A 15,456-nucleotide genomic window follows, 5' to 3' on the forward strand; every position below is an offset into this window, starting at 1 on the left:
ACTCCAGCTTTTTAACCAGCTCTTTTGTTGGATCTAGTCACCAAGGTGACGCCAAAAGAGATTCGAAAGTAGATTGTGAAGAGGACATAAGGTGGCTAGAAAGGAATTTTGTATAGTTAGGGGAGTGGACAGAGGTCTGGGAAGCATAATTTGGAAACTGTAAATTTGTCCAATTCCACAGGAAAGCTATAAAAAAACATTATTTAAATGATGAGAAATTGCTGACCTCTGCTATGCCCTGTGTACCCAGGGGAAAGGTTTGCAAAAAGCTAAGGTGCAGGTACCAAAAATAATTATGAGGCATCTTCAAAACAAAGTTTGGAGACTTAGGATTCAGTGACATAGATAAACTGGTGACATCGTATGTGGAGTATTGTGCTCCCAACTGGTCTACTTACATAAGGAAGGATATAAACACATTGGAAGCTGTCCTGAGGGTTACTGGTCTAATACTTGAAATGGGTGTGTTGCCAAATGAGGAAAGGTTACAGAGGCAAGCCTGATATCCTCTGGAATTTAGAGGACTGACAGAGACCTGATTGATGGGATAGATGTCAGGAGACTGCCTCCTCTGGTCGGAGAACTGAAGTGGAGGTGAGGTGCAATCTTTTCTCTGCGGGCCATCAGCCCTCACAACTCTCTTCTTCAAAGGGTGAAGGAAGTGATGTCTCTGACTATTTCTAAGGCCATTGTAAATGAACAGTTGATAACCAAGGGGGTGAAGTGTTACAGGAAGTAGACAGGAATGTGGAACTAAGGTTACAATCAGAGCAGAAACCTTCCTTTCACCCCCATCCCAATGAGTGGTCTGGGACCCGAAATGCTTTCTGTTCCTCCTTCCCCAGGTGCTGTCCGATCTGCTGAGTGTTTCCTGTATTCCTTATTTTTTTTTATCTCAGATCGCCAGCAACTGCAGCTTTTCTTTTGCTTTCTGATTGTAATTCCCATCACCTGTCCAAATACACAAGGCTGAAAACCTACCCCATAGTCTTCGTTGGCCAGGAACGCCTCCTTGCTGCTCAGCCAGGTCTCGCTCTGTTCCACGTAGCCATAGAATACCTGCAATGATCCAAGTTCTGTCTTATCACAGAGCATTCCAAGAGAACTTAGCTCATGTTTACGTCTTGTTATTCGTTGTCCACTCTAAGTTACACGGTTTGTTACTGTGTATTGTGTAGCTTCTGTCTCCGAGCAGAAGTAAAGGACCCATGTGATATGAGAGGTTACAGTATCGGTTATGTTTGCCAAATAATCCATCCCTGATCCTGCAACTTTGCTGCGCACACAACGTAGACTGGAAATAAAGTGTGCTCAGAACTGAATGTGAAGCTCGGCCCAGGCAGGCAGCAGCTCAGGTCGCCCCAGAAGCAGCCATTTTACGACGGCTGCTCACACAGTGTGAAGGAACTTCACTGCAGATACACGCGATGCCTGCACGGCCTCGGCCCCAAGTCAGAAGACTTCTGGAAGTTCACTTCAAGCCATCAGAGACAGAAAATTATTATTTGCAACATCATCAGCACCTAATCTACCACGTCTCCCCATTCCCCCTACACTGGGTCAGCAAATACCAATCCTGATCAAGGTTACAATTTATCATGGTTTCCAAAGCTTTACTTGTCATACGTGCAGTGTTAGATTCTCCTGTCTCCAGGGTAGCTGTCACGGGAATATTATCTGGTCCAGCTGCATAGGTCAGGGTCTTTAGCCTTTATATAAAATGCAGAATGTTTATCTTTAATTTGCAGGAAGTTTTCTGCCGTTAGGTGAATCCCCTGAATATACTGGAGAAGGTGAATACAGTTGGCACGCTGCACTGCCTTGCCAGTACCTGTAAATCAAATGCCTCTGCCAGCTTGTTGCTACGATCGCGCCAGGCCTCACTTAGAGTTGTCCAGGTTTCCTCCACCTTGGAAAGGGACTGCTTGATGTCCAGTGATGCATAGTGTCCTGCAGCTACTAGCTCAACAGCAACGTTCCTCACAGCATCAAAACGCTCTTCTCTAGCTTGGATCTCAGTCTGAAAGGTAGAAACAAAGGTGGTGACATTCACAAATGCACACAAGCACACACAAAGACACACGACTGCACATGAACACACACCAACATTTCTTAAAGGTTATTTCCACCAGCAACACCACTATTTCCCATGAAGTAAAACAGATGGAAAGTGGGAATGTGGGAATCTTCCGACTGTTGTAGACGATACATTTTAACTCTCCAATAATTCTACACTTTCGCCACTATTCCAGTCTTTTCCAATTGTTCTTCACAGCTCATCTCCATTACATTTGACAACACTCTTGTCCTTTTCTGTACGCTCTCCATAGGAACTGCGCTACAATACAGTACAAGCAATGTGCACTGTAGCATTGAGCCACAGAACAACCTGTGTAGATTCTCTCTTGAACTCCCACAGCCCTCCTTCCCTACGCCATCCATTGTAGCCACATGTGCCAATACGCTGTTTGCTTTATTCCTTCTCCAGGCAGCCTTGAGTTTAAGCAATGTTCCTGTCAATCTCAGTGCTATTCTGTCTCTCTCTGCACCAGTTTTTCTCCTTCACTGTTGAATGAAACAAACCCAGAAATGCAGGATATGTTTCTTCCTGCTTCAGCGCCCACAGTACCTTAGTATCTGTGTTTGAAGGAAGGCAAAGCACATTTTCAGCTGCATTGAAACAAGTCATGATCTGATAACTCACGTTGTTAAAGGAACTAACTCTGGGTGAATCGGGACAGTCCTGTGAGGCAGTCCCAGGATGGTGTCAGACCCCCAACAAGCACGCCATCATTACCAACATCATTTAGTCACCTCATTACAGCAAGAATGTGGAGACTTTGGAGAGGCTACAGAAAAACAGTTTGCCAGGATGTTGCCTGTATTGGAGGACGTGTGCTGTAAAGAAAGTTTGGACAATTTGTGTTATTTTCTGGAACGTTGGAGGCTGAAGAGATTTATAGAACTATGACAGGCATGGACAGGGTAGATCAGAGATCTTTCCTAGGGTGGCTGTGTCAAAGAACGAGTGCAAAGCTTTAAGGTGAGATGGGGGGGAGGGGGGCGGTTTCTTTTGCACAGGGAGTGGTAGGTGCTTCCTTGGGTGGTGATAGAAGCAGACATGTAGATAAGGACATGCACAGACAGAGAATGGAGGGACATAGCCCACGTATAGGCAGATAGATGTAGTTTAATTCAGTATTTATTATGTTCAGCTAAGAGCCCATTCCTTAGCTGTATTGTTTGGTTATGGTGCACTGAGATAGTCTGATCAGCTTCCTGGGCTGTGATCTTGCCTTTCTCTCTTGGTGCTCCTCTAGCATGCTCTCAGCTTCCTGTTTACTCTTTGGCAGTCTCCCTTCTCCCATCAGAGATTTCACCAACTGTGCCCAGTCCAGCAGCTCTCGGAGTGTTCTGTTGAACTTCTGAAGCTGGTATGAAGCTTCTAGTTTCTCCTTTCTGGAAAAGAAAGAAATCAGCAGAAGCTTAACAGTGTGGAGAAAAATAACAAGAGGACACTGGTGGCAGATTAAATTGAATACAGTGATACAAGGGTGGTGGGGTGAAGGTAACTTCCCTACCAAAGGAGGTATAAGGTGTTCCTTCCCTTTGCTAGCCTGCAGGTCACCCTTGGTCAAGGTGTAGCCCCTGCTTAGCAGCCAGCTCTTCCCACAAAATAAAATCAGGTCACGAGAACCTATGGGAGCAGGTGGTGGATGATCATATGAGCAGCTGGTGCATATCACAAGTCTTGGTGATGTGACCACTGACGCCAGGCAGACAATCTCTGAAGAGAAATGATAATGGCTGGGGTCACCCATCTTGTAAAGGCACTGCCCAGAAGAAGGCAATGGAAAACCGCTTCAGTAGAAAAATTTGCCAAGAACAATCATGATCATGGAAAGACCATGATCAGCCACGTCATATGACACAGCACATAATGAACGAACAAAGTGATACAATTTCAAATAAAGAATTTCATAGAATTCCAGAAACACTGAGCAGATCAGGCAGTGTCTGCAGAAAGTAGAGCTTTGAACATTTCAGATTGGCAATAATTCATCAGAATTGAGAAAAAGAGAGATGAAAATGTGTTTTCAGCAGAAGAGAATTGGGAGCTTTGACTATTTCTCTTTCAACAGATGCTGCCTGATCCATTGTGTTTCCCCAGCATTTTCTGTTTTTGTTTCAGATCTTCAGCATCTGCAGATTTTTTTAGAATGCTCATTTACATGAGAAACAAGATGGGTTGAAGGATGCTCAGGAAGAAAGACCTGAGTACAGATGTGGAAAGTGATAGGGCATTTTGTGAGCACGTGGGATGATACAGGCACAGAGTAACAGTAACGAAGCTACATTGGCTCAGACACAGTACAAATACACCAGCTGGGGACAGAATGGAAAGGGCATAGGGAGAGGAAAGAAAAAAAATTGATCAGCATGGTTCCAGAAATGAAATTGTTTGGCTGATGATGTAAGGTAGGAGAAAAAGGGTTCATTCTCCTTGGGAAGAGATTTAGTAAAAGTAGAGAAAATCATGTCTAGAGAGACAGAAGCATCTCCAGGTACTGCAAACAGGAACAACACACAATCTGCTGGAAGGAATCAGCAGGTCGAGAAGCATCGAGCAAGGGAAGTAGTTGTCGCCATTTTGAGAGAGAATAGATGTGATTGGCCATCATAGCGAGGAGAGGAAAGCAAAAAGCAACAAGCTGATTGGTGGACTGAGGAGGGGTGTAGCATGATGTGGCTGCCATGTTCCTGATATTGTTTTCAAGAATCATTTGCCAGTTTTCAGCTCCTACAGGCATGAAAAGACAGAAAATGATTGCCCTCTCTGTGTATCTGTACTTTGGGGTAGGTACTCACCGCTGCTTGGCTTTCTCCTTTAGCTGAAACCAGCTGTCCTGCATCTCAGCATTCTTCAGGCTGAGCTTGTCTGATAGTGGAAAGTGACACTCGCACAGATGCCGAGCATCAGCTTCCAGTGCCTAGTTCAGATACACAAACAAGCAAGTTAATGGCTGTACAGTTCTAGTCGGATCTCAGCTCCAGAGGAAGTGGGGTATGCAGACACAGGGTTATCATCCTCAGCATGAGGTAGTGTACAGGACACGGGCCCAGTGCTGTACCCCCTGCCCCTCCCCACTCGAACGCAACAGGAGTCAGTGTACACAGCACTGTACACGGGCCCATGACTGCAATCCCACCCTTGCACAGTACGAGGTTATTTCATACTTGGCCTTTTGGTGCCTTAGCTGTTCCCACACTAGTTATACAGGCAGTATTGATTAAAGAGGGAAGGGTAGAGGAAAATGAAAGAAATTCCTTTCCCAGCCTTGACCTCATCAATTGACAACAAAATGCTAGATCATGTGGGCAGGAGTCTGAGGGGAGTTCTGCTGCCCCTCAGTTAATGATAATTGTTCACACTGGATCTCAAGACCATGGTTGGAATCCAGTGTCAAAGGAGGAAATGAGAAACTGCAATATTGGCAGGGAATTGTACTGGCAGCACACACTAAACTGAGCCTTCTCAGCAAATATTTGTGTCGCCACTGACTGAGGCTTTTTACCAGAAACATAATCAGGCCACGATTCACTGGTAACTCTCTTGGCCAGTGGTTTGTGGTTTCAGGTCCCACTGGGGGATAAATCTACGTAAATATATTTGTGGGCCGAGAGAGTAGGTAGTGTATTTTGCTGGTACTTCCTTTTGAGTAAGACATTAAATAGAGACTGTCTGCTCTCTCAGGTTAAGGGACACTATGACACATTATGTTCAGGCCAATATCTAACACCTCATACCAATGACCCTGTACTTATCACACTGCTAATTGCGGGACCTTGTGGTACAGAAGTGTCTTCTGTAGACCACATTCCCTGCATTTCAATAGTACGTAATTAGATAAGGAGTGGTTTGGAATACACAGATGTGTTCTTCATTTGTAGATTTTGGTGGTTAATATATATCAGGTAAGGTTAATATTCAAGTCTGCTGTGATGATCCCCTCTGCTGACATTCACTTTCAAGTCAAACTTGCAGAATACTCAGATGGACAATTTGCTGGCCATTGTGGAACCACTTCTCAGATATGGGGGAGAGAGAAGTACTGGGTAAAAAAAGGGGGGCATTTTTCTTTGGAACCAAGGCCCCAAGGCTATCTTCACTCCATCTTTGACTCAGCAGTCAGAATTTACCTCTGTCTTGTCCCAGATAACTTTGATTTCGAGTTCAGTTTCTTTATGTCTCCTTATCAGCTTTTCCACACTTTCCACATCCCGGCCATAGTCAAGTCCTTGCATCATCAAACTCTGTCAAAAGAAATGGACAATTTCAGCTGGTGTTGTGATACTTGCCATGGGGGCCAATGAAAGGACCTAAACCAGAGTATGTTGACAAGACGGATTTATTTTGAGATTTGGCGATAGCATGGTAGCATAGCAGTTACCATAATGATCTTACATGCCAGCGAGTAATTGCTGCGTGTCAGGAGATTGTACATTCTCCCCGTGACCGTGTGGATTTCCTCTGGGTGCTCTGGTTTCCTCCCACAGTCCAGAGATGTACAGGTCAGTAGGTTAATTGGTCACATGGGTGTGATTGGGGGGCAGGAAGGACCTGGTACTGAGCTGTATCTCTACAGCTAAACCTATTATAGTACAGTAACAAGCCCTTCTGGCCCAAGGAGCCAGCGTCACCCATGTGATCAAACCAATCTGTGCACATTGGGAGTGTGGGAGCTAACCCTCCCGGCCACGGGGAGAACATACAGTGGTGGGAACTGTACCCCATTTGCTGGTGCTGTAGTAGCCTTACATTAAGCTCCACATGACTGTACCACCCTAGAATAACAAAACCAGAGGACATTTTACTGTAACAACAGGGGAAGGGAAACCACCTCTTCCATTTTCCTTGCTCTGGTGGAACAGTAAGCCCTAGGAGCCTTGCTACACAACATGGTGTGAAGTAGAACTCAGAAACTAGCACCATCCTCGTCAATGGATGTGGGGGATCTTCTGTGTTCTTTGCAACTGCGGGTCCATGTCCCACATGCAAGAGGTAACTAGATAATTTTTGGTCTTGCCTCACACGACGTCTTTATACACGTAATGAAATGCTCTCGACATGCGTGGATGAGTTTGGTTTTAACAACACTTAAGAAGAGACTGTTTGACAGGCACCCCATTCACTGACACGCAGTAGCAGTTTTTACCAGCTACAGGAAACATTGCAACAACGCAGCAAGGCTCCTTCCACAGCCATGACCTCTACCAGCTTGAAGGAAAATGGTAGCAAAGACATGGGAACACTGAGACCTGGAAATTGCCCTTGAAGCCATACACCTCTCTGACTTGGAGATGTATTACTGTTCCTTCATTGGGTCAAAATCCTGGAAGTGACTCCCCAGCAGTGTTGTGGACTTACCCACACCTCAAGGACTGAAGCAATTCAAGAAGGCAGCTCACAGCCATTTTTTCAAGACCAACTTGAGATGGGCAATTAAAAGCTGGCTCAGGCTGCCAAGCTCACCTTCCTTGAATGAATATAAAACAAATGTGGTTATAGTCTGTGGGTGGGTGCTGCTCCCAGCTGACAGAGATCGGGCACGATCCAGTCACACGGTTCTCACCTTCTCATCCATTCTTTCTTTAATTTCATCCATTTCTCTGATTAAGGCATGAACCTCCAAAGCAGCAGCCAGTTGTTTCTTATACTTGTTCAAATTCCCCTGGAACTTGTTCCACCTGAAAGGAATCAGTAGGTAAGACAAGCTGGAACCGGCAAGCGAGAATGGAGAGTGAGACAATAGATCTCTTCCTCACTTTGCCTTCATGGGGTAGAGAACAACAGGCATGACTGAAGGAGAATGGGGCAGGGAATGTGGGGACAGGGGAAGTAGAAAAGGAAGGCAGGGCAGAGACATTGTGGGTTGCAGGGAGGGAGGGGATTGTGGCAAAGAGAGGGATGAGGGAGAGGAAGTGACAAGAGGGTGAAGGAGGGAGTGGGATGGGGGACAGAGGGAGAGGGAGAGCATGGTGATGAGGCATGAAGAGGTTGGGGAGATTCCACAATAGGGTTCGTCACAGGGAAAAAATAGAATCTAAGTGGAAGTTGTACTGTGAATCTAGAAGGTGGATTTTTGTAATTTCCCTTTCCCTTCTTGAAAGTGAACAGAATTAATTACTTGGATTTGCCTTTGCATCTCTAACACTGTGTAACAATACAAGGATGTTGGTCATCTTGCCTTTCAGTCTGCTCTGCCGTTCAAAAGATCGTGGCTGATGTCAGCCCGTTTCTTGGCTGATTTCCCAAAGGCTGTTCTCCTGTATTCCACACATCTATTGATCTCAACCTTGAACATTCTTAATGACCCCACATCCAGTGTTCTCTGGGGAGGAGAATTCCAGACATTCACCGGCCTTTATAAAAACCTGATTCCATGGCTCTGTTTCAGATTTTCCTACCAGTGAAAACATCCTCTCTGTATCTACCTTGATAAAGCTCTTAGTCGCTACAAGATCACGTCTAATTCTAAACTGCAGGCAGCTTAGACCTTAATTGCTCACTGCTCCCTCAAAATAATCCAGCTTGGTGAATCTCTGCACTGCCAGCTGTGGGTAGCTGGGGTGCATTTGAAGCCCTCTGCCCCTGCTCAGGAAGTGTTAACAATGTGAACTATGATCATATGGTCTCTGGCTCCTGTTTGAATACACTTGCCTGCCTTTGGCAGAGAGAAACTCTGCACTTCTAATAAATCACTGGGCACTAGGAGAGGTGGCATCTGCTCGGCTGATGGCCCAGTCTGCTCTCTGGAGTTCATCTGAAAACAGTTGACAGTTCCATAAAAATACTCTGATTATGGACTGTGCAGACATCTCCTGGAATTAAGCAAGGAAAAAGAGAGCACTTGAGGCCAAGATCAGATGAGCCAATAATGTTATTGAATGACAGGACTAAATGCCTGTTTCTACTCTCCATCCTCCGTTTATACTCTAGGGTTAGAAAAATCAGAGTTTCTGAACTGGGATGTTTCAGCACGGTCATATATGACCACGGGGAGAGTCACACCTAGTCATCACCCAACAACCACATGCGATTGCTTTCTGGAGCTGGTTACTGGATTGCAATTAGGAACAGAGCTCCTCTCTAATTCCCTTCCACTACATCCCCACCCTAATTAAGGTCAACCAAAGTTGCTTAATAGCTATCTCAGCACAGACAAGGTAAGGTAGGATCCTAATGGGTATGTGGTAAGCTTTTCTGCAGACTCTGACAGCTTGTTTGCAAACAAAATGTGAGGGAGGCAGAGCAACCTTTCATTCAACTGTTGTTTGCGTCGGAGAACCGTTGGGACATCATCTTTATTCTGCCTCTCCAGGTGGGTGGCCAGGCTGTTGATGGTCCGGATGTGAGCATCGTCCACTGTCACGTCCTGTGGGAGATCACAGACTTGGGTCAATACCGGAATAGCAAGTGATCCATCCCCTGACATGGGTCATTTGTAAAGAAATGTCATTGATGCTGAGCTCCTGGATATTTCCCCTATTCTTATTTTTCAGAAGATGAACAAGGTATTTTGTAATACTGCTCCCCTCCCCCCCCCAGTTAGATGGCAACTGCTTAAGTTTCACACAAGGAGGGACAGCAACAGTATACTTCCAATGACTGACATGGTCATTGACAGGGTCTCAATGAGCAGACTCTACTAAGCTGATCACTGCCCTCAATTTCCCAATCCCAGAGGATACCACTGAGATATCTGGTTAAACAAATCACGGGACTTGAACTTCACCGAACCCTGATCGCTCCAGTCATCACTGTACTTGCACCCCACATATTCAGCTAACTGTTCAGAAGTAAACAGTGACTGGAGAACACATGCTGTAGGTCAGCTTCTCTCAAGAATGCATCACTCATTGGTACCTGGTTCACAACAGCTGAAAGAGAGGAACAAGGTGGAGTTTGGTGGGGCATCATAGTGAGAGTTAGAGATGTATCCAGCTCTCTTCCTGATCTATGTTTGTTGCTGCTTGCTGGGTGCAGCAGGTAGGAAAACCACTGAACATTGGCGTGCGTTACCCTGTTGACCCACGTTTCTGAATGGAATACTTGACACAGGAAGAGACTATACTGGTTCTCAACTGAGCAACGCTCTCCTCTTTCTTTCCAGATGAAGCTTCTTGGGCCGAAGCATCACATGTCCATTTCCTTCCATAGATGCTGCCTGACCTGCGGAAATCCTCCAGTGCTTTTTGTGTGAATTCCATTCGATCCCATTTCCCAAAGCCCCACAACTCCTCCCTCACATGCCCACTGTCTTCCTTTCAATCCTTTCTTTTCACTTATCCTGTGTGATAATATACAACAGCTAATTAACCTGTCTGGTGTGGAAGGAAACCCATGAGACTGTGTGATCTCCACATGGGTCAACTCCAGGTCTCTGTGAGTCTGCCAACTGGTGCACCGTTGAGCTGCCCTTACCAGCTGATAAGGTTTAGTAAACAGAGGAGTGGCCACACTTGCTATGAAACGATGCACTGAAGCCTGCACCTACCCCTCTTCCATGGAACTTGTTGAGCTTCTTCTGTAACTGTGAGCAGTGTTCATAGTCTTTGCCAACATCACCCACATTGATCATCACCTCCTGTTAGCAGACAAAAAGAAACACAGTGCAATGATAAGTGTAAGAAATTCAGTTCTGATGAAGTAACATTGACTTGCAACACATCACTGCATCTTCCTGCACAAATAGTGCCTGACTTAATGAGTATTTCCAGCTTTTTCTGCTTTTATTATAGTAGATTAAGTTGTCATTCAGTGAATAAAATGCATTTTCTATCACAACTGAGTCAGAAGTGGGATGGTCACAGTATGGACAGTCCCAATTAGCTCTTCCTGAAAGCTGAGAGGATAAGTGGTCCACCCAGGGTGTTAATTCTACAGCCAAAGGCTCACAAGTATATGAAAAGCAACCTGCCTTTAGCTCTTTCCCTTTTCCTCACCGCAACGTTGCATTTTAGTTACTGTCACAGGTTCTGCTACCATTCCCAGGACAAATACTTTTCTTTTCCGACCAATTTTCTGCATATAGAGCCCAAAATACAAGCAATCAAATACAGTATTTAAAACATTTTGATGAGAACCAAGAGGCAAGTGTGTAGCAATCTACTTAAAGCCCCAGTAACACTGAATGCTTGTACAATAGTGGGACATTTTGCCCAGAGCTCGGGTTAGCCAGTCACAACCATTCCAGTTAAGTATATCTAACCTAGAGGCTAAGCTTGTGATTCCCAAGAACTTGAGTGTGCTATGAGGATTGTGCTTCTGTGAATCCTTGTCTCCACCCAAGAATTGCTATGGATCCCCACCAGGAAGCTGAAGAACTAAAAGTTACAAGGAATTCCCACCACCCTTACCTTATCTCTGATCCATGCTTCAACTTGATCGACTTTTTGCAGGAATTCCAGGAAATCCCGGTGTTCTTCCAACATTTTACCACGCACTGCCACTGCCACCTTCAGTTGCTCCCAGCGCTCCAGCAGCTGCCTCATACTACGGCGGATTTCACTGGATTTAGGATGATGTCCAGATAGTAGCAACTCGCCCATCTTTAAGGTCGCAAAATACAAGGAGCATAGTTAGGGGAACACCCTCAAAGCTAGGTAAATATATAACACTGATAGACACCATAAGAAGAACCACAGATACAGGGAGCACTGATTCACAACTGTAATCTCAGGACTGGGAACTAGAACACACAATCTTCTGACTCAGGGGTGAGGGGGCTACCCAATAGGCCATTGATAATAGATGGGAAGGTCTCTGTGGTAGAAGCCAAACATAGGAATTTTACAGAGGGATTTACAACAAGACGTAGGGATTCTATTGCATCTCTATAAACAGAGAAACATTGTGGACTGTACAGGTGGAGAAGATGTAAGGATTTTCCTTACTCTATATTGGGCTGCTTATCCGTGTCAGAAACAAGGCTGATCTGCTACTCTATGGAAACAGCTGCAATTGTAACCTTGGGCTGGGTACAAGGTCTAGGCATGAACAACACTAACTGAACTAGAAGTGTTCATCAAGGTAGAGGGTGTCACATAAGCGATGCCAGAGAGGAGCAGCAGGGACCTTGCCATGGAAAGGTAACTAGGTTCTCACATGGACGATGGAAGAAAATCCTGACCTCTGTAACACTTGTAATAATGGCCTGGTGGGCCATGATTTCAGCCTCAAAGGTTTGGTGTTTCTGCAACAGCTTCAGTTTTCCCTGCAGGTCACTGATGTCTGTAGAGGTGTCCTTTAACTTCTGCATCCTTTCTGTGATCCAGTCTTCTTCCTAAAAAAACAAATGGCAGCAGGCTGAAGTGGTAGGCCAGAGCAAGGGGTGTATCTTGACACAATTGTGGTCATTCTCTGGACTATCATTATGCACTCCTCCATTCCCTTGCTCTCTCCTGTTTAGTAATTATACACCAATATTTTGAATGCTCCTCCAAGAAACCCACAACCTTGTCATGGTCTGGAGGCCCATGTGTCTCACTGGCCCCGAGGGCTATGTTGGCTGGAGTTAGGATCTTGGTAGGGTCACCCATGCCAATCAGGTCAAAGGGTAGAGGCCATACCAAGAGTGGTCCACCAGTCCTCCAGGTTTGTGAGCTCAGCTCAGGGCTAACAAGCCTGACTGGTCAAACAAAACTGTTATAGAAACAGCAATGAAGAGTACTCTTACATCTGAGTGTGATGGACCAAGGACAGGCAGACATGGAGGACCTTCATTACTGCCCTCAACATCAGTGGCATAACAGGCAGTAAGTATGTAAGTAATTTTGAATGCTAAGGTCAACTTAGCTCAAGATTCAACTGGATTTTCTCTGTACTTTCCCTTTCTATATCTGAAGATTATGCTGAACTGCCCCTTGCCTTTTAATTTACCAATAAAAATCATCTCAGTTACTTCAACATTAACAAGGACTTCAGTGTAGCAAAACATCCTAAAGTGCATCAAAGTGTCAATGAAATCAAGTGCAGAAAGCAATCTGCTGGAGGAAATGAGGGGGTCTGGCAGCATCTGTGCAGACAAAGGATGGTTGATGTTTTGGGTCAAGACTGTGCATCATGGCTGAGAGTGTGTAGGGTAGAATGCTGGTATAAAGAGGTGAGAGGGAAGGGTGAGAAATGGGTGGATCCAGGTACAGAAAGATTAATGGACATATGGGGTGGAGATGGCCACAGAGACTGGCTCTATCCACTCAACACTCTCAGTCCTAAAGCAGTCTTGACCCAAATGCTGACCCTTTCTTCCTGACCCAGAGTTCCTGCAGCTGCTGGCTTTCCACTCTGGATTCCAGCAGCCCCAGTCCTTTGTGTCTCAATTAAATCAGGTCAGTCTGCATTCACTTCGGTTGATGGACTGAATGGCCTAATTCTGCTCTTCTGTCTTATAACATCAAAGGGGATATGTGAAAGTCTAGAGAGGACACAGAGAAGCCTAATGGATCCAGGAATAAGGAGCTTGGATTATCAGGTTAGACATGGCTAAACTGGGGTTCCTTCAGGTTCTCATAGCTGGGGGGGGAGGGTTCATGAGGGGTTGGTGGTGGAGTATTGGGGATCAACTCCAACTATCTAGTAAATGCTCCCAATGGCGTGTGTCTCAAATAACCTCTGACAACCAAGTCCAGCTCCTGGCCTTTGTGCATGGCTTATCTAGAGCCAGGCAGAGCTGTTTGTACTGACAGGAGAAGGGCCAAAGGCTTAAAGCCATTCACTTCGGGCAGATGGTTGGCAGCTTATCCGGGAGAAGGAAAACTCTGATCTCAGACCTCTGCTGCCCTGTGGCCATACCCTTCATGGGGAAGGCTTGGGGAGTGAATCCCAGGGAAAAGTCTGAAGCTGGAATCCCGAAGGCAGTCCTACGTTGAGTTCAACGCTGACTCGTAGCTCCTGTAATGCCACTGGTCTCTGCCCTTGTTTTGGATTCTTCAGCTGAAGTGGGGGCGGGCGGGGGGTAATGTCAGTTGCATGATTAACTGCTTGCTCTCCATATCGTACTGCCCTGGCTTGCGTATCGAACGTGGACAGCTGGGACACAGCATTCATTGTTGACCCTGACCAGTAGGGGGCCTAGGTTAAACTAGGGCAATCAAAGGGGCTCCAGAGAAGATATGACAGAGGTGGTAAAGATCATGGCAGGTCTAGACTCACGTGGCGAGGATAGAGACTCATGTCTCTACCAAAGGAGGTGTAAGGAGTTCCTTCCCTCCGCTAGCCTGCAGGTATCCCTTGGCAAGGTGTAGCCCTGCCCTCCCATCCTATGAGCAGCCGGTGCCTAGCACACATCCTAGTTATGTGACCACTGGCGCCAGGCAGATGATCTCCGAGGGGTCTTGATAAAGACCATGATCGGCCACGTCATATGACACAGCACACGATTATGATGATGATGAAACAGAGAAAAATTGTTCACATCAGCAAATGATTCAACCTTAGTGAATGCAATTTCAAAATATGGACAGAAATAGTTAGTGTGGGTAGGGTTATGAGGGGAAACAGGAGGGACAATCAAAGGAGAGGACATGGATCAAACAATCGTCACATTGGAAATAATTTTATGTTATTTAAAGGTGGGTTGATGTTCAGGTTGTAACCTTGGCAACATGGAAATTTCCTTTAGGATCAATAAAGTATCAATCTATCTGTGCAGGAGAACTGCAGACAGATCTGATCAGATGAAGCCTGACTCCTTCAGTGGGTCACTGTAGTGAGTTGTGCTCAGAACCAGGGTTAGCAATAATTGCATGGGAAATAACATTACAAATACTGTTCAGAGATAAAAACCTTGTAAGATTGTAAAAGTATAACAACTATGTCATGACATACAATCCTACAACATCCAGATGAAGGGTCTTGACCCAAACTGTTGACTGTTCATTTCCCTCCACAGACGCTGCCTGATGTATTGATTCCTCCAGTAATTTGTTTTCTTTTTTCTCTAGATTTCAGCATCTGCAGTCTTTGATGTCTCTTATTTCATTTGATTCCTTTGTAGTTTCTTTTTGGTGATATTATCTCTAGTGTTTCAAATTATATTGAAATGTTTACTTGGTTTTGATAAGGGTTGTGGTGCCCTCCCTGAACAGGCTGAGCCTGAGGGGTGTAAGGGAGCACTACCCGTGGAAACATTGAGTGTTGGATAGGGATCAGTGCAGGTGGAAACACACTCTGCAGTTTCGTTTCAGACTAAAAGCTGCACCGATACAGTGAGTAAATGGGAAAAACAACCTGGGCCACGATGGGGATCAGAGCTGAGCTATCAGCTACTGAAACCACTGCTGCTGCTTTGCACATCAGGAAGCACCCGATCAGTAATTTGTTCCTAAGGCTTGAGCAAAGCTTGATGGTTGTTGTGTGAATGCAGCTGTTTATAATTCTATACTGCTCGGTCT

General features: G+C 45.4%; 1 protein-coding gene across 1 annotated transcript in view; it reads right to left on the reverse strand.

Moving 5' to 3' along the window:
- Positions 1-15,456, reverse strand: part of sptbn5 (spectrin, beta, non-erythrocytic 5) — a 309,201-nt gene that overhangs the window by 88,532 nt on the left and 205,213 nt on the right. Inside the window, exons 39-48 of the mRNA XM_063053435.1 lie at positions 12,195-12,347; positions 11,422-11,613; positions 10,560-10,649; positions 9,319-9,437; positions 7,635-7,749; positions 6,202-6,315; positions 4,870-4,991; positions 3,297-3,459; positions 1,832-2,020; positions 982-1,059 (exon numbers count right to left, since the gene is read on the reverse strand). Coding sequence (XP_062909505.1) covers positions 982-1,059; positions 1,832-2,020; positions 3,297-3,459; positions 4,870-4,991; positions 6,202-6,315; positions 7,635-7,749; positions 9,319-9,437; positions 10,560-10,649; positions 11,422-11,613; positions 12,195-12,347 — 1,335 coding nt within the window. The remainder of the gene's footprint in view (positions 1-981; positions 1,060-1,831; positions 2,021-3,296; positions 3,460-4,869; positions 4,992-6,201; positions 6,316-7,634; positions 7,750-9,318; positions 9,438-10,559; positions 10,650-11,421; positions 11,614-12,194; positions 12,348-15,456) is intronic.

The sequence above is a fragment of the Mobula hypostoma genome, chromosome 1 (genome assembly GCF_963921235.1).
Source record: "Mobula hypostoma chromosome 1, sMobHyp1.1, whole genome shotgun sequence".
In the NCBI taxonomy this organism is placed as follows: domain Eukaryota; kingdom Metazoa; phylum Chordata; class Chondrichthyes; order Myliobatiformes; family Myliobatidae; genus Mobula; species Mobula hypostoma.